The 26,834-nt window shown below is 41.4% G+C and overlaps 1 protein-coding gene across 4 annotated transcripts; it reads right to left on the reverse strand.

Moving 5' to 3' along the window:
- Window positions 1-2,651: 2,651 nt before the first annotated feature.
- zbtb7b (zinc finger and BTB domain containing 7B) lies at window positions 2,652-24,307 on the reverse strand. 4 transcript variants are annotated; one of them, XM_056381216.1, is made up of 4 exons: window positions 23,923-24,307; window positions 21,759-21,873; window positions 5,955-7,033; window positions 2,652-5,818 (listed from the first exon to the last, which is right to left on the reverse strand). In XM_056381216.1, the coding sequence occupies exons 3-4, from the start codon at window positions 7,025-7,027 to the stop codon at window positions 5,188-5,190; spliced, it is 1,704 nt and encodes a 567-aa protein (XP_056237191.1). In that variant the 5' UTR covers window positions 7,028-7,033; window positions 21,759-21,873; window positions 23,923-24,307; the 3' UTR covers window positions 2,652-5,187. The 4 variants fall into 4 exon arrangements, with proteins under 4 accessions (XP_056237191.1, XP_056237194.1, XP_056237192.1 ...); XM_056381219.1 differs by lacking the exon at window positions 21,759-21,873 and adding an exon at window positions 23,700-23,744; XM_056381217.1 differs by lacking the exon at window positions 21,759-21,873.
- Window positions 24,308-26,834: the final 2,527 nt, after the last annotated feature.

A 26,834-nucleotide genomic window follows, 5' to 3' on the forward strand; every position in this document is an offset into this window, starting at 1 on the left:
AAGGTCATAGTATAGTAAGTCATAAAAGGTCATAGTATAGTAAGTCATAAAAGGTCATAGTATGTTAAGTCATAAAAGGTCATAGTATAGTCAGATGTAAAAATTGATAAAAAGGTCATAGCATATTATGGCAGAAACAGTCAAAGTTGTGAGGCAGAAAAAGTCATAGTATAGTAAGTCAAAAAAGTGTGAAAATAGAGAGGAAAATGTATCTACAATATTATCTACAACTTGCAAAATTCACCTGTCTTGTTCACAACCACCCTCAGAGGCTTGGACTACTACTGGAGAGGCTTATAACTGCTAAGCACCTTCCCCTTGACCACCTAAAATCTAATTACATCAATTATCATCCCTTTCTCACAATATGCAATTCCACTGCCAGTTTTTAGGTTAAAACCAAATTACTCATTAACAGAAACACAATTTCCCTGGTCAGTGACTCAAATAAATCCCAAAACTGCAGCATGGTTTCATTAATTATGTATCATAAACCATAACCCAGTGAAGCATGGTTTCATCTACCATCAGCACACCTGTGCAGGTAGCTGCTGCTTCTATTAAAGGCAGCATTTTGCACCTGCTTTTTTTTTTTAGAATCAGTGGCTGTGGAGGAGAACATCATCTGATTATGGAGACACTGGTTGAATGAGATGAGTAAGAATAAACCTGAATTGATTAACCTTATTATTATTATGTGGTGTGTTTCTTTGGTTGAATAGTAAGGCATTAAAAACATCATAGAATACTAAGGCATGAAAAGTAATAGAAATGTTATAGTATAGTAAGGCATAATAGGTCATAGTATAGTAAGGCATAAAAAGCCATAGTATAGTAAGGTATAATACATCATGAAAACCTCATAGTGTAGTAAGGCATGAAAAGTCGTACAAAACGTCAAAGTATAGTAACGCATTAATCGTTATATTATAGTAAGGCATTAAAAGTCAAAAAATTTCATGGTATACTAAAGGCATAAAAAGCCATAAAAATGTCACTGTACAGTAAGGAATAAAAACGTCATAGTATAGTAAGTTATAAAAATTCATAATAAAGTCATTGTATAGTAAGGCATGAAAACGTCATAATATAGTAGAAAAGTAGAAGCGTAGAAAGTGAAAAAAAACACACTAGTATAGCCTGGCAGAAATAGCCCAAAAAATTTCCTAGTATTGTAATATATAATAGTCACAGAATAGTAAGGCATAAAAAGTTATAGAAATGTCATAGTATAGGAAGGCACAAAAACTTCATAGTATAGTAAGGCATAAAGTTCATCAGTCAAGCTTGCCTAAATTGGTTGTCTTGGAGACGTAGACACAATGGAATGAGCTTAATTCACTCCAAACATAGTGTGAATGAGTGCACCCAAATGTTGGTAGGGACATGTCCCTACAGTCCGCCCATAAGCAAACCTATGCTCTTGGAGTTACATTTCTTAAATGTTTCCTAAAGCATCCATCCGCCCATTAAAATGTTTTCATTTTTTCTGTGTTCAATGCCTAATATAACATCATGGAAAAATGTTAATTGGCAATTGGATAGTTACCAATTCTTTTCTATTCCCCGTGATGTCTTTTTACTTCACTGGGCCTACATTTATCTGACAGTTTTATCCTTCAAATAAATAAATAAATTCATATTAAAACTACCCAACAGTTTCCCAGCCAAGCACAGTAGCACTTACAGTAGCATCTATTTTTTCCACTGCTTGAGCAGAGAGCCCAAACCAAGTCATTATATATGATGGTCTGGCAGCCCATTGTGGCGCCTATGGGTGCTAGAATGCTGGCGGTCCTAGTGTTAAAATATAAAGATATGTAAGATATATATATATATATATATATATATATCAGATATCATCCAGCATTTTAAGCACTCTTTGAGGGCCCCTTGTGGCCAGCAGTCGCTTAGTTCACTTATGGCTTGGGCCAGCCTCGCATTTAATTATGCTCTGTTCTGCTCAAGAATCTTACTAAATCATAAATCATGACACGGTCACAGTGAGTCAACATGAACAAAACCAGGATCCTGAAACTGAAGTTGCTCAATGAAATTCAGCCACTGTTAATTTTATGATTTTAATATTAAGGAAATGTTAATGAACTACATCAGAAAATGAGGGGTCCAAAAAATGAAGGGGTATTTTACTAGACTCAAAGAGACTTTTTACTTTCATGGAGGACTGACAGTAATTGACACTGATGTAAATTTAAGTTTTTTTTAAAGCACATCTGATTCAAAAAGTCACATTTTTATTGGTTATGAATAGAGTTTGTTTGATAAATCACTAAATCACCATTTCATGATATTTGCTTATCACAGATACATTGGAGTATATACAGCATTGGCCAATGAGTAACAAGATATATTAATACAGAATGCCAAACAGAAACTACTGCTTGTCATAGTTTGTTTGTTCAGCACATCTTAATTAAAGATGATGAAAAATGCTTGTTTGTGTTATGCAGTTATGTTTAAACAACTGTATAATTGCACATATATCTATATATTTTTTTTTTTTTTTTTTTAAACACACTTAAATAAGGATATTGGTATCTGCCTAAAAACCCAGCAGTGAACAGTCTATGGTTACTAAAGCCACTAAATAGTGGTCTTTGTAAAATAACACAACACATCAAACAAAAACGGCAAGCTTAGATATCTTTATTTCTTTTCTTTACATTAACTGAAACAAATGATGGGAAAATGAATTCATATCTCTGAGAAGGTTCCACTAAAAACTGAAAGACAAAAATGTATCCCTGATAGCGAGGTCTCTACTCATCCCAGACCCCATGTCCCTTCACCGAAGCCAAGAAAACAAACAGCTCACATAGAAACACACATTTCACAGCTGGCATCAGTTAACCCTTATTCATTCACAAAGCTCTGACTGGGAGCACCAACACCCTTCATGAACAGGACCAGCTGACACACTGCCATTCCAATTGGACTGGTTCCAGTAAGGCCAGTAGTTTACTTTCATTACTATTGTTTGTCTATTTTTTTTTTTTTTTCCTCACAATAGGTTTAAATCATTTGCTTTTTTTAAAATGGGAAATTATATAATATAAAATCTACAAAATCTCTGATTTTTAAGCTACTGGTCTTACACTTACATGAAGAGTGTCAATCGCCCTGCAGCACCAAACAATTTCTTCCCATTTTATATTTTGTATAATCACTTAGTGCATTGCTCAAGATTTCCTGAGAATAGTTGCAGCACAAAAAACCAAAAGGCAACTCCCAATATATATTACATTTGACAATAACTGGACTAATATGCAGGAGGAAGATTATTCAATGTATGTGGGTTTTAAGGAAATAGGCCTACTGTCTATTTCAATCACAATTTTAAATGGTACCGAGTAAGTTAATGGACTAGATAGAAGGTCAGACAAAAAGGCTTGAAGCTCTCAAATCTCATAGTGCAAATAAAGTGGAAATAAAAAATGATTTACTACACAACAAGGAGCGGATAGTGCACACAAGGCCAGACCAGCATGACTGCTACAGCAGGTTCTGACTACATGGGATTCAAAAGAATTGGAAATAAAAAGACAACTGCTTCTCATTTAAAGCCATTAATGATTGCATTATACCTTGCAACAGGCCTTAATGTACTGGTCCAGAGAAACAAAACAAAACTAAAAAGGTTTTTGGTCGAAGATAAACTCAAAAAGATAATGGCCCCTTTAGACGCAGCGGTGGCCGATCTATAAGAACTGCCATGCAATAACGTGATACAGTACTATACATGTTGATTTAACAACAGAAAAGCATGATGAAAATGTCAAAACAGCAAAGTCATTCTGTGTTCCAGTTACAGCGAAGGTTTTAAACCCCCTGACTTCTTCTTTGCTCTGTTCCCTTCTCTCTACCCCGGAGGATGGAATGTGCCTGTGTTATTGCAGTACCTGACGGGGTTAAATGTGCAAAGAATGCATTTGAGGAAGAATCGCCAAAAGAAGACAAGCAGCCTGTAAAAAGGCGTTTAGGTATATGGAGATGTTCTGCCAAAATCTCTAGCGCAATGCAGCTTCTTGTAAGACTTAGACGAGAAATGGACCCTGATCTGTGTCCAACCCTGGATCTGGTCTCAAAGGAGTTTCAGCAGAAGAGCCATAATAAATAACAATAAATAAATAAATACAGAAAAAAGGGGCAAGCCATCGCATTCATACCCTCACCTTACCCCTTTTCTTTTTTTTCTTTTTTTTTCCAAACAAGGAACCGAAACGAGTGCATTGGTAGACTGAAATCCACAGCCTTTGGGAAAAGAAGAACTGTCTTCAACATTAATCGACTCATTGATCCATACTTTGTCTCTTTTGGTCAGGCATTTAACGCAGAGCTCTAAAGCTCTGAAACACTCAAACATGGAAGCAGATTCTTTCTCATGGCGATCAAAACCGTTGGGAAGGATTTCCTCTTCGAACCCAACATTGGCCACAATTCACTTCTCTCCACTCCTGTTAACTTAAGATTTAAGAAAAAAAGTTCAACTAAAATCTTTGGTTTAAGCACCAAATCAAAGCAAAGATTCTACCACTAAAAAGAAAAGGATACAAGAACATTATTGCTTACAATGCAGAGAACAAGTTTGATTAATAAGACTGCATTTCCACTGATAACCACCAGAGGACAGTGAGCCCACAAACTCATTCTTGCGATCTATATGATATGACTTCTGAATTGCACCTGAATCAATACATTATTTTGTAACTAAAAATATACATATTCAAATATCCCTCCATGTTGCAGCTCTGGATTTTAGTTTGCATAGTGAAAAGCATCCCAGTAACCACACACTCAACACACACATATCCAGCAAGAAAAATCAGATCAAATCATAAAGAAACAGCTCAAACCTAAAATACATAAAATTAAACAGCAAACGAGAAAATAAAAGTTAAAAGACAAATTAAATCAAATGCCAAGAGCCAGAAGACAAACATTTAAAATATCTCTGAAAACCCGTTTTCCATTTTTTTCTTTAATATCATTTAGTTTTTTTTTTTTTAAGCGCTCTCTACATGGGAGCAGCAGGTCATTAGTCCAGCCACCTGAGTGAGATTTTTTTTTACTGTGGATGCTTTACCACACACACACACACACACACACACACACATACACACACACACACACACACACACACACACACACACACACACTCTCTTTTAACTATTCCTCTTCATCCGCTTCCTCATCTCCAATTTCCTCCTCCACTTCGTCTGCCCATCGGTCACGCAGCGCAGCCGGAGAGTGGGTTCCTCCTGGATCTTCTCCCTCCGCCTCTCTGCCCCCTCGCAGCTCCAGCCCTCGCAGGAAAAGCTCTGGGTAGCCGGCTAGCCTGTGATGCCCGAGTTGGGCCAGAGCCTGAAGGGCGAAAGAGCGCCCCCTCTCGACTTCACCTGGAAACATCAGCGGAGGGCCGGCGACGGACCCACTCCCGCCATCCAGCATCGTGTGAGGGAGAAACGCCGAGGAATGAGCCTGTGAGGACAAAGCCTCCAGAGGGTTGGACTGCTCCCTCCTGCCTACATCCCCTCTCCCATCCTCCACGAGCTCAGGACCACGCCTGGGCCGGCGAGTGCGCAGCTCCAGGCAGCTGTGTCCCTTGCGGTGACGCTGGAGGTGGTCCTCTCGGGCAAAGGCCTTGTGGCAGAGTGGGCACTCGAATGGTCGAGCCCCACTGTGGAGGGACAGGTGGTTCTTGAGGTCGTATGAGTGGAGAAACCTGGCGGGGCAGTGGGGGCACGGGTAGGGGCGTTCGCCTGTGTGTTTCCTCATGTGGATCTTTAACTTATCATTCCTGAAAAGAGTCAGAAGGGAAGATGAAGGATGAAGAGGGGAAGAACAATAGGCGCAAAACATGATTTAAAGATTCAGTCAGGTCACCATACATCAAAATACTTTTCTTTTGTGTATATTTAAAGAATATTCTTTACCGGGTGAAACGGACTCCACAGGCAGAGCACTGGAAAGGTTTTTCTCCAGTGTGTGTCCTCATGTGTCGGGGCAGCTTCCCTGCTCCATGGATGATCTTCTGACACACAGGGCACTGCTGGGGAGTCTGAGACTTCCTCTTCCTTCCCCCTCCCACTGCTGGTGTCACCGCTCCTCGCTCAGCTACAGAGGTAGTTATGGAGGTGTTTCCCATCAGCATACCATCATCAACAAAACCCTCCATGTCATCATCCTCTGACAGCTTGTCATTCAATGGTTGGACAGGAGGAGGTGGGTGGGCTATACGCGGACCCTCATGCAGCCAATGAAGGAGCCCTCCGTTTAGTGTGGCATCTCTCACTGGCTCTCTGATCGACCTGGGATCCCCATTCTGCCCAGATTTCAGGCATAGCTGCTCCTGTTCAGGGCTGGGCGGCTGGGTAGACGGCAGCGAGCGGAGGCTGTCGGATGCAGGTGAATGGTGCGAGATGGGAGAAGCAGGCGATTGGTTCAAAACTGAGGAGTTGATGTGATGCAACCCAACTTTTTTGACCCTCCTTTTGTCTGTTTTTCTTCGGGACCCTTTCTCTACACCGCTCTCTCTCTCCACCATTCTCTTGGTAGCTGTATGTTGGGCTCTCTGATGCTCAGCCGTCTCCCCCTCTGGCTCGGCCGTCTCCCCCAGGATGTCTCTGCAGGCGTCAGCCACACACTGGATACCCAGAAACTGAGCCCCTCGCAGCACATCTCTCATCCCTGAGCTCGGGATGGTCAGGGTGGCAGTGTAAGCGAACTCCAGCAGGGCATCCAGGGCGTCAGGTGCCACAAAGTCCAGCTGGCAAACACTGAAACCTCCTCCGCCCTCGCCGCCCCCCTCCTCTGCTCCAAACAGCCGGCGGAAGTATAAACTGACAGCGGCCATGACGGAGCGGTGAGTAGGGTAGCGAGCCCCGCGGGAGGTCAGGGTGAGGTCACACAGGAGCCCTGTCCTCCTCTGGTCATTGAGGTGGGACAAGAGCTCATTGCTGTGCTCCGGGAAGGGGATCCCAATCAGACCGTCCTCTCCAGGAGACATTGCCACCTGCACGAAAGAGAGAGAAGATCAGGTAAGTGGTCTGAGGTCTGTTTGATCAAATTACAGTTTGGTACCTGAATCAAGTCAAAATCTGTCTGATCTGGATGAAATCAGTTTTGTTTTTTAAAGAAATATTTTCAATATCATTATTATATCTTTGTTTCGAAGAATGGGTGATTACTCTTCAGCTGAGCCAAACTTAAATATACTAAAAGTAAATCTTCAGTAGCGTGACTGACACAGAGTTCTCTTTTCACGTGAGGGACAATTTAAACCGGGCTTAGCAACAACTATCTCCCCTTATCCTCCCTTCCTCATCCCCCTCGTACTTTCTCTCCAGATTACTAAATCAGGAGGCGGCGATTTTGGCCAGTGAGATGGGGGGTTGGGGCATCATAGGAAGACTGCAAAGGAGGGGACAGAGCCAGCAAGAGAGGCAAAATACAGAAGCAAGAAGAAGATGAAATAATAATCGGAGCAGGGGAAAACAAAATGATCGATAGCGATGACGCGGAAAGGACACAGGATTATACAATGTACCGTAGGCGTTGTAACCGTAGGGCAGTAGGTTAATTCCTGTGTGAAACCTTTATAGCATTAGCTGTTTGATTAAAATAACTGGAGAAGAAACTGAGGGACGAATGGAAGAGGAAGAGAAGAAAGACAAGCAAGCGAGGGAGATGGAGGAAGTGACAGGCTAGAGTGGGTGAAAGGGGGGGGTACCAGTAAAAGAATGAGGAAGGAAAAAAAACAGCAAGAGAAGAATTGCAACGTTTATGAGGACTGGAATAAACCTACGTCACTTACAAAGGTTTAAAAAAAACTGGATGTACAGTACATACAGTACAGTCAATAGTTTTTTCATTTATTTTAGCTCATTATTTGTTCAGTAAAGTTAATGGACACAGAAATATTAGCAGTGGGTTGAAGGTAAAATGCAAGTCAAATAAGGAGTGTAACTTTCTTTATTTCTCTTTGTGAGATGTGACGAGGCCCGCGGGTAATAAGACCCAACAACACCCTTCTTAGGATCCCTAAGCTCGCACCTCACCCTGTCCACAATATCCCTGCTCAACAATATCTCTCATACACACCTGAGCAGACCAGATTTTCCACAAACAACTCACCCTCCAGATTCCCCCTCCCTGCCCTTCATGTCCCTCCCATAGCAACTGGCAGCCCCCTGGCCATCCAATAATAGTGTTCACACAGTGCCCAGAGGGCTCTGCACAACGACGGCACATGCACCTGACTAACCTGCTCCAAAACACACCTTATTAAATACACATGCACAGGCACAGGAGCACACACACACACACACACACATACATATATAATAAACATGCACACATTGCGTGCCAATCTGTGGCTCCCCCCACCCACTATTGTTAGACTTAACCTGTTATGCGATTATCTTAATGCCAGACTATTTAAGAAACATACAAATGTACTCCACCCATACAGCAACAACAAAAAAAAGTAGAAGTAAAACCAATTAGATAAACACTTCAAGAACTTGCCAACACTTTTACGCAGCTCAAACTTTTGGATCCGTCCGATCCCCCGATCGATCGATATCAAACCCCTTTCTCATCCAAGGACGAGCTAAAGCACCCTGAGGTTAAATCAAATGTCAACCCTACCTTCTCCGTCTTTATAGGCATGGGCACAGTCAACTGAAGGCGAGGCACTGTGTGTCTCATGGCATCCATCTTTTCGCTCTTCACACTAACTCTTTACACTGACAGCCTTCTCCCCTCGCTTTCCTTCTCTCTGTCTTTAAAAAACACTTTTTTTCCTATTTCCTTCTACCCTTAGATGTGTAACTTGAAGGTCTGATCTCGTTGTCAGAAGTCGGGGTTAAGCGTTCATCCTTGGGGATGTCTACCTCTTTCGCTCATTCTGTCACTCACACTCCTTCCTGTTGTATCAGAAGAAAGTGCACGCTGACGAAGACAGATTCAGAGATACCCCTCCCCCCCAAGGTCGCCTACGCGCCCCCTCTCTCCAAAACCCAACGGCCCATTTTCCGAACACTTTCCGATAAACACGATCTGCTCGTCGACCTCTCCCTGTTCAGAAGGCGGCCAACAGGTAGATAGGTAGTAGTGCATCTAGGGTTGTGGTGGGGCTGTTGATGATGTAAAATAAATAACCTTCATTGTTCAGACCATGCACATTAGTTGAACTGGTTGGGCAGGAAGGAAACCAGCACATGCAATCAAAACACCTCAGACATATCAGCATTTTTTGTTGAACAACGATCTAAGAACCAAAATCATATTGGCATTATGAGTCATATTACACCCAAGAACAAACATTCAGGTAGGTGCAATATGAGAAATAAATCACATTACAGGGAAGGTTAGGTGCAGAAGCCTCGTCCTTTGAAACCAAGACATGCTAAACATCACTGACTGATGGTGATGAAATAACGGACTCTACAACAGATATTTACTGTTATTTTTCAAGCCCAAGCATTTTCATAAGAGTTCTGCTTGAGGCAACCAGGATGGCATGTGTTGGGGCAACCGCTGACACAGAACAGTGAGGAAGTTGAGGGGCACACGTTTGCTTTGTTTTCTGCACACAGACACACACATAATTTTTTAATTTACATTATACTAGAGCTGTAGCTACAAGTTGAAAAATCCATTAGTCAATAGACAAAAAGACACCAGCAACTATTTTGATAATGGATTAATGATATAAGCCATATTTCAAGCAAAGATGCCAAAACACTTTCTGATTTCTGCTTCCAAAACGTGAGGATTTGCTTCTTTTCTGTATTTTATATTAGTGTAAACTGAATATCTTTTGGGTCTTGTGGGTTGGGCAAAACATGACATATGAATACATCACGTCAGGCTCTGGGAACTTGTGATGGATATTTTTGGCCTCTTTCTGACATTTCAGAGACCATTTGCAGCCCTACATCACATACAGATGTACAATAATACTATAAAAATATACAAAAACACTGTATGTAGAACCCCATTATAAACTATAAGTCTTTGGAGGACAAAGTTTAAAAGCATCCCTTTGACCTGGTATGTGTACAGTTTGAGTCATTGTAAGTGGACGTGATAACAGACATGCGTGTCATTTTTGAATACTACTGTTTAAACGTATCCACAGGAAAACAGGATTGTTGCTACAGTCAGACAATATTATGTTTTGCCCAGTTGAAACGCTTTCAACAAGTGAAAAGTCACTAAAACCCCCCAAAATTTAAATCTTAAGTAAAGCAGTGCAGAGAAACGAGACACAAAGGGGTTTTAGGAGGAGCACACAACAACGCACAATAAATTTCCGGCGCAGGGGAGAGAAAAAAAAAAAAAGCATCATGGGTGGTTAGTGGTTCAAGATTGTTATTTTAGGCATATTCCTTAGAACGAAGACGTGTTCGGAAAATAGTAAGATTGCAAGAGGTTTCAATGATTCCCATCAATTTTCTGTCTGTCAGTCTGTGAGTCACTTAAAACTGATACATCACAACATGCACACGCACGCACGCACGCGCACGCACACACACGCACACACATACACACACACACACACACACAAACTGCACTGCACACTGTTCTCATCCCCCCCTTCTCCTTCCATGTCACCTTGTTTCTGTTTTTTTGTTGCTAACCAAGGACATGTCTGCATAAGTTGCTGAATCTTGCAACACATTCTTACTAATGTTAAAACAGCCCACAGGCAGAGACCACAAACACATTGTGCACACAAAATAATAGTTCACAAGCACATATTCAACTATTATCACAAATCCTAATTACTCTCATGGTTAGTTTATTCATGTTAGTTAGGATTCAGTACCTTTAAGTCAAATAAAAGATATCACCGTTTGCTTTAGGGTGTGTTATTTAATGTCATTCTTATTCTTGCCAAAACATAAAACCACAAAAACTGCTTACTAAAAAGTATAACACTGATCTGCCATCTTTTCACTTTTTACACATTTAATGCTACTGATGTTAAGATGTTATCCTTCCAACAATTGTCTCTTATCTCTTTCTTTGTTTTTTGTTCTCACCTCCCACTCTTTGTGTTGACGGTGGAGGAATACACCTCCTCTGCAACGCTACGGTTTCCTCATCCCTTGCTTTCATTATGTGCACACTCTTCCTCTCTCTTAACAATGCGGATTTATTCGTTAGTTTTAAAATGCTAATAACGTTGCCTACAACGCCAAGATTCTTTTTTTAATCTAACTTTCAGAGCCACATCTCATAAAGTGAAAGCTAAGCTAACCTAAAACATAGCTTTATGGCCAGACCATAAAATAGAGCAAAAACTAAATGAAACCTATTTCAAAATGAATACACCGAGGATTCATTTGTACAGAAGAGGAAATGGAAACTTAAATCCACCGTTACTGTCCAGTACTAGTACCATGACTGAGTACGACTCAAGGAGACTAGTTTGTGTGGAGGCCAGGAAAGTGACAGCTGCAAGATTGGCCAAACCTACGCACAAAGATTTATTCTTCATTATAAAAGCAGGCTAAAGTATCCATCCAATGTCTGTATCACAAAATCCCACTGCACACACTAAGAGTTGGTGATGACTGGAACTAGAACTGTTAGTATTATTTTTATGGCTCTTATTTTCCGTTAAAGGCTGTAAGTTTTCCCAGTCCACCTCAATTATATCAGGCTCCAGCACTAAGGGGGAAAATATGACTTTATACTATTCACAGAAAACTGTGGCTGAGAGGGAGCAGGAGAAATGCTTTTATGAATTCTGATGTCAGATGTTTTCCAAAGTGTCTGTAGATGTGTGTGTTTGTTACTCTCCGTACGTGTGTGTGTGTGCGCGAGTGTTTTTTGTTAATGTGAGCATGTATGGTTCGCTGCATGTGTTGTGACGGTTTTCTCAGTACACCCCGTACTTAAATGACAGAGGGGCAAGAATATGGATATTTCTTTGACTTTAACAAAGTCAAAAAATGAAATTGAATGTGAAAGGTAAAAGAATAAAAATTTTAAAGCAGAAAATCATTTTAAAATATACTTTTTATAATAAAATGTTCTCAAATAAGGAGCAGTTGTCCATTCTGTACAGTAAACAAAACACTCCTACATGCACACATACTCTGCCACAGTCAAACACACACACACACACACACACACACTTCTACAAGTGTATTCATTCAGATAAAATCCCGTACTTGAGACGTTATTCATAACCACAGCATAACAAATGATGATACTAACAACCACTACTGCACCAAAAAAACAACAAAGCAGCCAAACATATGGAAAGTAAGATTCAAGTTCATACCGTTTCTCCTCCACACTCTCGTCTTCCTCTCACCACTTTTCTTCTCTGTGACAGACAGATTTTAAGAGTTAAGAAATAAAAAGATGTCACCCTCTCTTTTCACTTCACTTATTTGGGGTAGTGAGTGGAGTGTGGTACTGGGACACCTTCTCTGAGGAAGAGCAGGGGAGGAGGAAACAGGGGGATGAAAAGAGATGAGAGTACACACACGTCTGCCAAACCAGAGCTGCTGCTTTCAGCCCAGCAGAGCACTCTCACAGGACTATTCAAGTGCAAACCCTTCACATTTAAGCAACGATTATGTTCAAAAGTACACATCAATACTGGCTACACACTAAACTGCCACATTCAGGTCTTCTAATAATACATCTCATCTCTGCTGGGTAGTAAAACACAAGCTCCACCCGCTCTGCGTCCCAAAAGTTCCCTCCGGACTGAACATTTGCATCCCACCAGGAGATATAAAAACAGACGCGCCCAGGGAGAATTTGAATTGGCAATTTGAATTTGTCAAAGACAAGACACCATCATGATAATTAGAGTGATTGCACCCTGCTATGACTTGACTGAGGAGGAATTTAAAAAAAGAGAGAAGTCCATTCAGCCGTTGTTACTCAGCAAAAGTTTGTTCTGTCTTTTATTCAAGAAAGCCCCTGCAACCAAGTTTTCCTCTGTCCTTACTGTTAACTGGGGCATTATGGTGTGTGTGTGTGTGTGTGTGTGTGTGTGTGTGTGTGTGTGTGGACGCATGCGTATATTGTGGTCTTAGTTCCAAGAACACATTACATTATTCATTTGGCTGGCGGAGCGAAGGCCCTTATCCCCTCGCCCTCCCACACCACAACACTCCACTTGCGAGCTGCAACAGCAGTCAGTTTGCATGCCGGACCTGAACACCAGTGTGAATCTACCGGAGGATTATCAGCTTATCAACACATGGGACAAGACATTTGGGTGCACATATATGAGCTGTCCTATAATATGCACCAACTTCCGCCCTGAAATAACGTAAAGCAAGATGATCTTTTCGCAGCTAGCATCTGCATGTAAGCACTGACAGCACCAGATATCTCAGAAACAAAATAAAATAGTATTTTACTGTAATTCAAAAGGAAAATACAGATATTGATTATATAGAGATAAAATTAAACCTGTGTTTTGTTTTGTTTTTCTCAGCAGAATAAAACAGTGTTCCTGTGGTGGTGGGGTTGTTTAGTTTCTTTTGTTTCTTTTTTGGTATCTTTTGAGCGTCCCAACGTTCATTTGTGGTGCTGGATATTATTGACCTGATTTTGCCACCGCCATTAATCCTTGTGTATCGCAACTCTTTCTAACAATATTTTCTCACAAATTTTTATATCGTTTTTATGTGTGAAAATGAATTGTTTACGTGAAATTGTGTTTGCAAACTCACTCGCAAACTTGACAAATAAAGTAGTTTGAATTTTGAGTTTTGTTTTGTTATAAATACACAAAGTTGGATGATAAATTCAAATAGCACATTGAAGATTCATTTTGTACAATGTTTTTGTACTATTCGATTTCTCCTTTACAACTTTTTAATTCAGAAGAAACACACTACAAACACTCTAAAACGGATGATTCAAAATATTACCGAAAGGATTTCCCCATAAAAATTACAAAAATATATTTTCTGTGCTTTTTCTTCTGAAATGAGTGTAACATGTATCGTGTCTGCTGCGTTTGCCACAGTGAAAGGAGGAGAGAGCAGGAGCAGGAAAAGAAATCAATCTGAGGTTGGAAAGAGGAAAACAGTCTGAGATTTACGAAGAGACAACAAAAGGAACATGAGGGGAGTATGTTTTCTAAAAACACACATGTTCTTAGAAATCACACAAGAAAAAGGAGAGCATGGGGGAGGAGAAACACATTACAGTGCGTGAGTGAGTGAATGGGGAGTGGGTGTAGAGATACTCTGAGAGATAAAGCAGAACAGAGGGGAGGTTAAGACAGGAAAATCTAGTCCCAGCCTCGAACAATCTGTGTTAGCAAAGAGACATGAAACAAGAGTAGAGAGAGTTAAGTTACAAGGGGAGAGGAAGGGGGGAAACAGAAAAAGAGAAGGGAGAGGAGCCGCGACATGACGACTGGGAGATAAACAGAGCGATCAAGCAAGAGGTGAACACATGCGCGCAGCCACAGGAAGTAGCAAGAGTCCTTGCAGGTGTGTGTGTGTGTGTGTGTGTGTGAGTGCAGATGTCTGAGGGAGAGATGTGGTAGCAGCCACCTCTATCATTAGCATCACCAAAAGGGAGTTTCAACCTAAGATGGAGAACACACACAGATGTGAGAGAAGGCATGCTGACGGAGTAGTTTCACACTATTCTCTCCCTCCTTATCTGGTCAGCAGTTTCTACCCCCAACACTCTACAACTGTGTGTGTGTGTGTGTGTGTGTGTGTGTGTGTGTGTGTGTGTGTGTGTGTGTGTGAGAATGCTGGAGCGACAAGATGTGTGGGCGAATCATATATTGCACCCTGCGTCAATTCTATGTAAGAGCAGGAGAGAAACTTTATTTTTGTTTGTGTGGTTTTAATGAAGTTTATTTATCTGATGAGTTTGTTTGAGTTGATTAAGTTGAGGAACGTTTCCTCTGAGGACGAAAACTGGTGAAAAACAATGAAAGAGTGATACAGTATCATCAAAGTCGAGCGCATAGAAATTTATCGGCATCCTTGCTGTAAGTCAGTGGGGGTGTTTTAACATGTCGGTCCGTGGTGCAACCAAATGGGTGTAGGTGTAATTGTGGAGGAGAGAACAAAGTGCAGTAACCTGAGGCACAATCGTCCTTGAGTTTACTGCTTTTCATGGAGCATTTACATGGAGAATAAACAAAATTAATCCTTGTATATAACGTTCTTGACTACACATTTTTTAAATGGAGATTATTTACAGTAGGTAAAGTCGAAATGTTCATTAGTGACTTTCCACGGAGGCCAATATCAGACCCCTTCGAAATCTGTGTTTAAGAAACCAGTAATAGTTTTATATAATTAGTATTTTCAAATACATTTTTAATCGTCTTTTGATGGATGAAACTAAAAAACGTGTCAGAGGAGAAACGTTTAGAAACCAAAAATAACAACTTTAGCTGCACTGTTCCTTTTTACTTTTTTGTTGTTGTAGGTTGCTGATTAATCTAGTTTTTAAGCCTTTTTCTGTGTGTGTGTGTTTGTGTGTGTGTTGTGTGTATGCGTGTGTGTGTGTGTGTGTATGCGTGTGTGTGTGTATGCATGTGTGTGTGTATGCATGTGTGTATGTGTGTGTGTGTGTATGCATGTGTGTGTGTGTATGCGTGTGTGTGTGTATGCGTGTGTATGCGTGTGTGTGTATGCATGTGTGTGTGTATGCGTGTGTGTGTATGCGTGTGTGTGTGTGTGTGTATGCGTGTGTGTGTGTGTGTGTGTGTATGCATGTGTGTGTGTGTGTGTATGCGTGTGTGTGTGTGTGTGTCTACAGGTGGACAATGATGTGGGTGTATAATCAGTTTTTTAATGAACAAACAATGAAGATTTTTAATATTATTTATATGAATTAATAGGTATTGATTAAACTCTATGATTACTTTGAAGTCCTCCCTGTTATCTTGTTCACCCAAGTTGGACAAAGCACTTAACAACATAACACAGTATTATACAACATCACAAGCTGTGGCTCCAAAAATGACTTTAAAAATTAGTCTACAACTCAACCAAAAATTCTGAATGAAAAACTTCACAAGAGGAGCTGAAGCTCAAGCTAAAAGCTGATTTTATGTTTATGTTTCCATTACTGTAGGTCTGTGTGGGTAAATCTGGAGACGTTAGAGGGATATGACTCTTTGTATATTATGTTTCTTATTATTTGCCCCTCAGTTTGGGTGGTGGGGTAAGTGGGATGGTTTTGGAGATGGGGGACAGTAGCTTGGTGTTGGTGGGATGGTCTGAGGATGAGGTGGAAGAGATTATGTGATTTGCAGTTTGAGGGTTCAAAGTTTATCAGTATAATTCCACTGAAGAAAAATATGAAAAATATGATGGAGATCACAAAACTCAACAGAATCTGCTCTTTAAACTAAACCTGTTAATCTGTAAACATCTGTTCATAACGATACCTGTTTACACACATTAATTGATACTGTGCATAAGTGTGTGTCAATTACATTAAGTTGCCACATCATTGGGAGGGTCTCAACAACTGTTCTCCCACACAAATGACCTCACATTTTAGAGGAGGATATTGCAAAAGCAATGGACACACACACACACACACACACACACACACACACACACACACACACACACACACACACACACACACACACACACACAGAAAGAGAGAAAGAGAAATGTCGCAAAACTAACTGATCCTGATCAGTTTCCTCTTCCTGTGCTCAGTAAAGATGGTCGACCACTAGGTACAGATGGAGAGATAAATGAAAGGCAAACTAAACTACCACATTGAAAACAAGCAAAATAAGCTCTGAGATAGATTAAGCAAAAAAAATTTTTTTTTTTAAATTGTTCTGTGGGAACAGAGAAGGAAAAATACAATTAGAGTTCATGAGTGAAAGATGCGTCACCTTCCTGATAAATCAGCTTAGCGGCATAGAAATGATACAGGGAGGGGAGAAGACTGTTTTTACTGGAACTGAAATCCACGTATTATATCAGAACTTCAGAATAACTTCAGGGAGGGACTTGTGGTCCAGCTGACTGGTGCACAACTACATCACCTACCACTATGGTGTCAAACATGTCAGTAACCAGAAAAAGCGCAAAAACGACAAGAGACACGAGGTTAAACTGACTGATAAGGTCTGGTGGATGTGTCACAGCAAAGATATTAAACAATGTATTATCTCTCACCGATGAGCATTTCTTTAGGGGGGAGAAGAAAGGAAGAGGTGATGCGTTTTATTGAAGAGGTTTGGTCCAAAAGCACAACATTCAAAATATGAACGAATGTGTCATGGGTCCTTTCTGCAGCAACAATGTTTGTTTTTCACAATATGAACAAAACTAAAAGTGATTTTATTTTTCCAGAAAGGATGGAGTGCAGCGTTTTGGAATAAAAGCCTCCAGTTGCTGCTGGAGTTCCCCTTTGAACACCACATATGAAAGGGGTCAGTTTCAGCACTGTTCACTCCCATTGCCTCCTCATGTTTGGGTGTTTATTCTCACTTTCCCTGAAGTGTTGTATCACTGTACCTATTTATGATAACCGCCCGCTCGATGTGTAAAGAAACAATTGTACTGTTACTAGAAGAGCTGAATCATGATCACTTCATCAGCCTGTAGCATTTTCTCATGCCTCTTTTTTAATCTTTCTTCTCAGACTCTTTACAAGAAGAAAAAGAGTCACGGCCACCTGCTGATTGGTTAATGCCGGGTGGCGTGGGCTGCAAGGCTGGTGGTCGAGAGCGAGGGAGGGTTGTCAAATGCTACAGAAACTCATGACTGAAAAGAGGAAATGGCACATACATAACTTCCTCTATTGACACAGATGAAGTGGGGGCAAGACTGAACTGCAGCAGCAGCAGCAGACTGGATTATGGACACTGTGCAGTCACCCCTGTGTCATTACTGCCTCAATGTGCAGAAACATCCGCCATAAATGGTGAAAACCCTGCTACTGCCCAGAGGTCAAAGGCTACGATTGTGCCTTTTTAATAGAAGTCAATTCCAGTTAATTCCAGTCATAAAACTTACATAAAAGTTGAAGCAGTAGATTCATTTTAACGACTTCATAAAAATAAGCCACGAACAAAAATGCAAACGAGAACATATCACACATCACAATAACAGATGTTTGGGGGGGGGGGCTACACCTGAGAAAAGGGGTGTCACACCTTCAAATATTAGGGACGAAGAAAGAAACCTTTACTACTTTCAACTCCCACTCTTCCTCCACCATTCTCTCTCTCTCTCTCTCGCCCCACCTTCCTCCCACTCAGTCGGTTTGAATGAAACTGAAAGACCCATGTCTGAAAAGGGGGAATTTATATGGGCTCACATGCCCTAATTAAAGCATTTACTGGAACTGTGTGCATGCATGTATATGCATGTATGCATGTGTTTGGAGTGTGTGTGTGTGAGTTTGTGTGTGTGTGTGTGTGTGTGTGTGTGTGTGTGTGTGTTCCTCATCTGACAGACCACTCAATGTCACTTCCCCCTACCCACCAGTTCAGACACATGGTAGTCACCAGTCACACTCCAGCAAAAGCCATGGTCACATGATTTGTCATACCAACTTGCCCACCACACAGGCACACGCATGCGCACACACACAAACACACACAAACACACGCACACACACACACAAACACACGCGCACACACACACACACACACACACCCACACACGCACACAAATTTGTTTCTGAGTCGAAGTATGACTGTCAATAACTATAATTATAACCAAATGTCATGTGAAGAGAGGACTGTACACAGTTTACAATTTGTGTTAGTTACAAGCATTTAAATTTGCAGTTTGGCAGGAAGGACGTTTGTGTTTGTTTCAAAGCTGAAATGTGTATCGATTTAATTAATATATCATTATCATATTTATCGGCATGCTGGAGTGACTTGAAACACTAAAAGCAGTGCATTATACGAGGCTAGAGAGGCACTTTACACCACATACATTTTGATTTATTTGTCCACAGTAGCTGACAACACCAACGAAATCTTACTTCAGTAAATGTTCACATCAAGACTTCTGTGATCAAGATTGCTTAGAGTCATTTCTCTCTGATGACAATTTGAACAAAGGAATATCACAAATGTGTATGTTAATGTGGTTTGTTGCTGCTGTGTGATGTTAAGTTTTGAGTCTTACACAGAGGAAATTGATTTATTTTTTGAGCAGTGGGTTTCTTTGGCTGAGCATTATGATTTAACTTTCATAAAAAGCATGAAATAAGGACTGAGGGTGACAAATAACACAGTAATATTTTTTATTCATGACTGTTTGGGGTAAAATAAACCAATTATCACTATTTGTGACTTTTTAAGGCTCTAATAAATTAGATTATTGCTTACAGGGATCAGAAATTGGGCTTTGGGTTAGTCAAAAACGTAATAATACCCATGATAGATTTACAAATTCTTGTTTTATTTTAATTGCAGGTTTTTTTTTTTTTTTTATTTCTAGCATAATGTTTGCCTGAAGCTGAAGAAGCTGTTAGTAATGTGCCCTCTGCTGTGTAATTTACCCTACCGTTGTCAAAAAGGCTTTAAAGCTTCGCAAAAGCAAAAGCAAAAGCAAAAGCAGAAGCAGAAACAGTGTAGTCTATCCAATACAGTAAAGATATATAAATATCATCAGTCCATTTTAAACATAAGAGTTTATTTTTGGCATCTTTCATGGGCCATCTTTAAAAGCCGATAGCTGTTAGAGCGTCTGCAGCCAACAAACCACAGAGGAGTTAACTTCCAGGTTGCCTATAAAATATTTAACTGTTTGACCACTTTATTCAGCTCATATTGTTTTTTCCAAGGACATGAAATGTTTTCAAGAGGCCCCCTCCTCTATACCAGGAGCCCCTGCCACCCTTTATAACCACCAGTGATTAATGAGATTTGACCCCCACAACGTCGTGTTTGTGGAGTAAACTGTGTCAGAGAAGCAAAATATATGACAGACTCCATAAAGCGGATAAGGGTTTGACTGTTCTGGATGATCTGTATCAGGGAAATTAGTCTCGATCTATTCCAGCGCTTCCCAACCTTTTCCGACTAATGGCCCTCTTGAAAATCTCACAAATGTTGGTGGCCAACATCAGACCCTATAACAACGACTTCAAAGTTCCTATCATTGGCTTATCATACTAATCACAGATATAAATTAAAAAAAACAATGAAAGGTTTTTTAAACAATTTAAAGCAGTTAATGGTAATTTAGTTTTAAGACATCCAGTATAAATATTAACATTGTTTATATTTTTATTTTTTCATAACTACATTTTTTTCAGCAAGATTGTGTTGATTTGCAAATGATTTGTCAGCCAACTTGCAATACATCTAGTAGTTTATTTGTATTATATAAACAGATCTCAAATGATCTCAGTCCGTTTTCAGTCATTTAGAAATTATTGAACTCGACAGTGTGAAGTTGCAGCCCCGTTGTTTAAAAATCGAGGATGATGTTAATTCATATGTTGTACTGAAATGCTATGGTTGGACATATTCTCTAATAAATATTAAGAGGGTTTGTGAATGACATCCAATGTCATTACTTCACTAAATAATATATTCATGTTTACTTTCGTCGGTCGCTCTGAGACATTTTTAGCGCATAACAACAAGAAGGGGAAACAGCTTCTCACATGTAACACCTGACACTCGATATCTGATTCACACCTGTGCCTGCAGGGGGTGCTAATTATTATAAACTTAGCATATAGCTTTAAGCGAACACATTTATTTGAAGACAAGGAAGTAAAAAAAAAAATCCAACTGAATGAAATCAGATTTCATAAACAATCACACCAATGCCAATGTGCGACCTTCACTCTACCGTTTTGGCTCATCATAGGCAACTTGAAACTTGAGTCCTTACCGAAAAGCGTCTTAATTGCGGCAGCGTGCCTCAAACAAAGTGTTTGCCAAATCCTTAAAAAGCTTCTGAAACCCCTTTCACCACACACCTCTCCGAAGTCAGGGCAGCGACCAAGAATGTCTGTTACTTTCTGAAACTGACAATACCGCCCACTTCGCGCAGTAATTAACCATTCTTCTTCTGAATCATTCCTCACATAAATAGAGTGTTTCCATCACTTCTTGTGTGTACAAATGAGTGCAACACCACGAGCCCCAGTTGTCTCTATGACGGCAGGCATTTTGTCGCCTCTTTGAATGTGGCTGCGTTAGGGCGCCACTATACTTCAGTACTTGTCGCATGGTCTCATAGCTTTGGAAACCGTACTCCAACCACACGTTTCCGAAACCGACTATCTGACATTCGCACCAATTTCACGCAAAGACTGAATAAGTGTGTGAACCTTCAACTTCTCTATCCTGCTTTTTTCATTTGTACGTCCATCACTTTTCACTTGCACATGCACGAGAGCAACATTACGAATGTCATCCAGGAGAGAAAACATCCACCGTTAGCCACATTTTTAAACAGGTGTCCCGGCTAGTCTCTATGACGACCCGCTTTTCACCCCACCTCCAAGTGTATCTCTTTGGAACAAGTATAAACACATTTGCCGTTAGACGACTGTGGATGACACTTGATACGAACTAGCATCCTGAATCCCTGAGGTTAAGATAATCACTGTGCTATTGTACATTTATCAGCCAAGATTTTTCAGATAACACGGTGCTTATACTAACTGGTTGACAGCATAAATAAAAGTGCGAGTAAGTAAGAGTGACGGCCTGATTCTGAGATGTATGGTGCAATATATAATATATGGTGTGTCATTCCTACCTCCAGTCCATAAACCCAGGAGAAGATGGGTGCCTGCTTTCTGTCTCTCTCGCTCACCCACCCTCCCTCCTCTTTGGTTCTTTGCTCAGAGGTCAGCAGAGGTCATACAGTACACCTGAGGGAAAAGCCAAGGAAGTATAAAAGGAAATCAACTGATTTAATTTAAGCGTTATTCATCGTAAGGGAGGGGCTACATGTTGGACAGCTACCAAGCATGAACAAGGAGACGTGATGAACTAATATCAAGAAAATACAAAGTGCTGACTAAGATGTGCGTTTTCTTTTGCAAAACAGGTTACAGTTCAATACAGTGCATGTGGATAAACTCACTCCCACACACTATCATATGATGCATCAGATGTAATTTGGGGTGGAGTGTGTGTGAGTGTGTGTGTGTGTGTGTGTGTGTGTGTGTGTGTGTGTGTGTGTGTGTGTGTGTGTGTGAGTGTGTGTGGGGGGGGGATTCTTGTAAAAGAACAGAAAAAAAAGAAGCTGATTGAAACCGACTGCTTCCTACTTTGACTTCTTATGAACAGAAGTTCTCCAACAGTCAGTAGGGTTGGGAAAGCCCACCCCACACCCGCACACACACACACACACACACTTACACACACACACCTCTTGGGATGAAAATGATTACTAACATACTGTACAGAGATAATCGCGTGTGCTTTTTTATGACTTCCAAAGCTCTCTAAGAAATATTCAGAAGATGTAGGTAAGTGAAAACACGTTCATGTGTCTGCAGATTCAGATCACACATATGATGGTAAAGTGTCAGAGGGAAAGAGAGGTATCAGCAATAAGAAAAGAAAGAGGCAGGCCTGCGGAAAGCAGAGCAGGATGGAGGTCATGTCAGGACAGCAGGAACGGAGGATGTAGCACAGATGTCTAATTATGTTGCAGACAAAGTTGGGGCGAACAGAGCTGGCATTAAGAATTTATTTCAAAACCCTGATGGCTCTTCCATGTGTGGGAAACCATCCCAGTACGAGGGAGTATTAGAAATGTCCACTCATATGATGGTGGTATGTAACCCTGGCACACTAGGAATAAGACGGCGAGACAAAGAAAACAAAAACGATTCAGACTTTCTCTTCTCTAAACTTTTCTTCCCTTCTGTCACAAGCTTGCCCACAACTAGAGGCTGTAGCCAATGTGTCAGCCTCCCACTCCAGTCCTCTGAGAATGAGAGATGAGCCAGAGAGAAAAACCAAAAAAAAAAACACCTGACAACACCTGAGCCTAGAAGGCATAAGACATTAACTACCTGCATGGACACCTAAAGATTTAACCAAACAGGCTGGGCCCGACACAGGGAAACCAAACTCAAGCCAGTTGAGCTTGTTAGGCCGGTCTGTCAGAGGGGCGAGTCAGCTACACACACATCTACCTCCGTAATGACACACACAAAAGCCCACTGGCATAGACAGGCAGAAGCCTTAACCTAACATTACAGCCTGAGCACATCCTATTGTAACACAGGAGAGTGCCAGGATTAAAATAAAACACTGGGTGCGCCATGAGGAGGATGATGATGATGATGATGATGATGATAATGATGATTAACAGACCACTGAAGGGAGATCATTTAGGTGCAAGAGGCCAAATCCAAGAGATCCACCGCGGTGCGTGCCCATGAGCAGCAGAGAGGCAGGTAATGTGCGTGAGAGCAGGTCAGGTTTTGGATGTCAGCCGGTGTTCTCGGCTATAATTAGCAGCCGACTCTCCAGAAATGTACCCGCCGACCCCGCTGTTTCTCTCTCGCGCTCTCTCTCTCTCTCACCTGGGCCGCCGCGCACAGACGCACATATCAAACAGCGGCTGAAGCACCTGCTCCAACAAACACACAGCCTAGGTTTCATTTTGAGCATTTGAAAGCCAAGCCCTTAACGCGCTCTGCCAGTATTATAAAGGGGAATAAATGTCGACAGGAGTTACCGAATACCCGTGACGTGGGTAGTCCTCCCGTGACCCCGATCAGAACTGAGAGAGAGAGAGAGAGAGATAGAGAGGGAGGGAGAGAGGGAGGGAGGAGGGAGACTATAGATTCAGGCAAGCCGGTGCTGTCAATTCAAACAGACGCGACACCTAATACACATTAAACTTAAAAGGTGCGTCGTAATTTTCAGTCATTTCAACAGCAGTCAGGTGAAGCAGTTACCTGAGAGCCAGTGTGGCACCTGTCCTGACTCGTCGCCTCCCACCTGACCGGCCTCCACACTTCCTGGATTATTCCGTCCCACCCTGCCTACTTCTTCTACTTCTTATTCTTCTTTTTTTTTAATCGTCCCAGCTCTTGTCTTCTCTTGTCCACCGCTCTCACCGTCCTCAGCTCGAAACCCGGGAGGTTTTATTCTTCGCTAAACCGTGCGTCGTCGTTTTTCTTATTGGTCCTCTCTGCTCCTCTGTCTTGCAGACCGCCGGCTCTCAGGGCTATTCTGACCCCCCTGTCGGCTTGCTTGCCTCCGCTGGCCCACTCCGACTCCCAGCTCCTCCTTTCTGAGAACCAGGAAGCGGCTTGCCCTACTTACACCCAGTCGCGGATTGGCTCTGGCAGGGCTGGAGAAGAGACCGCCGGGGTGGGCAGGGCACAGGGGAGGGAGGGCCGGGAGAAGGAAAGGACGGAGAAGTGTGTGTGTGTGTGTGTGTGTGTGTGTGTGTGTGTGTGTGTGTGTGTGTGTGTGTGTGTGTGTGTGTGTGTGTGTGTGCGGGGGGGGGGGGGGGTCCGTCTCTGGTGCGATAGGCCAGCATTGGTGTCTGTCGCCGTGTTGGTGGTGGAGGGAGGAGAGAGGTGGGCAGGTTTCGGAGACCCCGCTCCTCCTCCTCTTTCCTTTGGGCATCACCGCGCAGAGGTGGGTAGAGCACCGCCGGCAGCGAAAGCGGATTGAAGGATATCTGCCTATTGCTTACCTGAAGACATTTTCAATCGAAATAGACTTAGTGCCCCCTCCCCCTCCTCATGACTCAGCAATATTCCCTCAAAAGCCATCTGGAGGTGACCAAGGCTGGAGCCAGCACAGATACCAGCTTCAAACAAAGTGTCCTGACTGAGGTTTGCAGATGATTCAAGTTAAACGGAACCTATTATAATAAATGAAACTCGTAGAGGATGTGTCACATCCAGTGTGAGGGTAGAAAAGGGCAACACCAGAACAACGGGGACTTTTTACACTGACTTTTTGTGAATCAGTGAAGAGAAAGAACACATGGCCTGCGTACGCACACAAAACAGTAGCCGATGTATGAGCATTTTTTTCCAGAGAGAGAGAGAAGTGAGGTATATATGTATTTTTGTGACATATGCGCGCACACACTAAACAGCAGCCTCATTTCACTGCAGAAAAAAAAACTAAACTCTGAACACTTGCGCATATGCATCCTGTTTGAAGTGGTTATGGGGCTGGGAATCACCTCGCTCTTTCAATGTTTGAATCTCGTCCTCGTCAAGTTTAGCTCCTGGATTGTGTCTTGGTGGGTTTGAAGTAAGAGTGCAGGAAGTCTATATATAATTTTGCGGTGAGCTCAGCCAGCCCACCCATTACCACCCCCCCTAACCTTAAATCTGTGCTTGTTCTGTGGTTGTGCTACAAAGACCTTTAACTATACCTACATGTGCAGCATATGTTCCATAGACCTAGACGCAACTCATTATGTTTTAAAGCAGTGGTTCCCAAGCTGCAGCTGGAGGCCTCCATAATGTGAAGGGTCATGAGATGATTAACTTAATAATAATAATAATAATGATAATTCCTTTATTTATATAGCACCTTTATTGTTTCTCTATTCTTTGCTCTTTTTTTACCAGTTGTGGAGGAAGTATTCAGATAATTTATTAAAGTAAAAGTAGCTCTACTACACAAAAAATAAAAGTACTGAAGTCAAAATCACACAAAGTAAAAGTACAAGTACTATCAGCACAATGTCCTTAAGTAAAGTAAAAGTACAGATGATGCAGCACAATAGACACTGTCAGTATTATAAAATGATTAATAATATAATAATTTTATTACTGATTCAATAACTTGTAGCCAAGCAGCATTTTAATATTGTAGTGGGTAGAGGTAAAGCTAATTTTAACTCTTTTTTTGTTTGGTAGTTTATTCTATAACATTTATCATCATATTTTATAAAATGATTGTGTGATTTGTGTTAAAAAGTCAAATTTAAATGGAAATATTGAATAAACTATGTATAAGTTCTGCTTGAGTAAATGTATACAGTGATATTACACCGCTGCTTTTTATCATTAAATTATGGATACTTTTATTCCAGGACTATATGAACTCTTCAGGTGAAACAACAGAAGGCAGCTTTGCTCTTTGGTTGAACCTGCAGCCTGTGACAAGGGGCCAAATTCACTTGTAAAAGTTGTGAGCCAGCATAAGAAGAGAGATCCTTCAGGCTCTTTGTGGATGAATTAATTGAGGATTATATCAATCCAGTGCTTGCAGGATAAATACACAGACTGTTACTGTGTAATGTAATACTGTAGTGTAGTGAGGAATGAAATGCTCTTCATTGTGAGTTTTTGGGCCCTCAAACTCCCTGCCAGAGTATAGTTTGTTTCCAGTGCAGCCTTAGAGTAAAGACTTCCCTCAGAGTCTATTTCAGAGCCAGAATGACAGGCAGCAATTACAGTGCTGTTTATCCCCCCACCTCTATTCATGGCTGGTAATCCAGGCTGGTCTGCCATCATTAACCTCTTCCACGGTCTTTTTGCTCCACAGTGACCCCTCCTCTTCACTTCAAATTTCCTCATGATTCAAACAACCCTTGTGTTCCCTCATGTTTAAGATACATGCTTAAGCAATATAATGGTGCTATTGTGCAAGATGCTCCTTCTTCCTAATGTGTTGATCTGATTATTAAAGTGTCATCGCCATCTAGTGGATACTGTGCATCCAGCAGGCTTCTGCTCGGCCGAGGCCTCCACTGCTAAGCTACTGTATTTCTGCACAGCAGAAGTATAGACACGTGGTTAGAAATGCTGCATGCTTAACTTCTATGTGCTTCTCTTCCACAGCTTGCCTCCTCACAACTCCCTCTCAATTAAAATGTCAGTACAAGTGCCAA

Source organism: Seriola aureovittata, chromosome 7 (assembly GCF_021018895.1).
Source record: "Seriola aureovittata isolate HTS-2021-v1 ecotype China chromosome 7, ASM2101889v1, whole genome shotgun sequence".
In the NCBI taxonomy this organism is placed as follows: Eukaryota; Metazoa; Chordata; class Actinopteri; order Carangiformes; family Carangidae; genus Seriola; species Seriola aureovittata.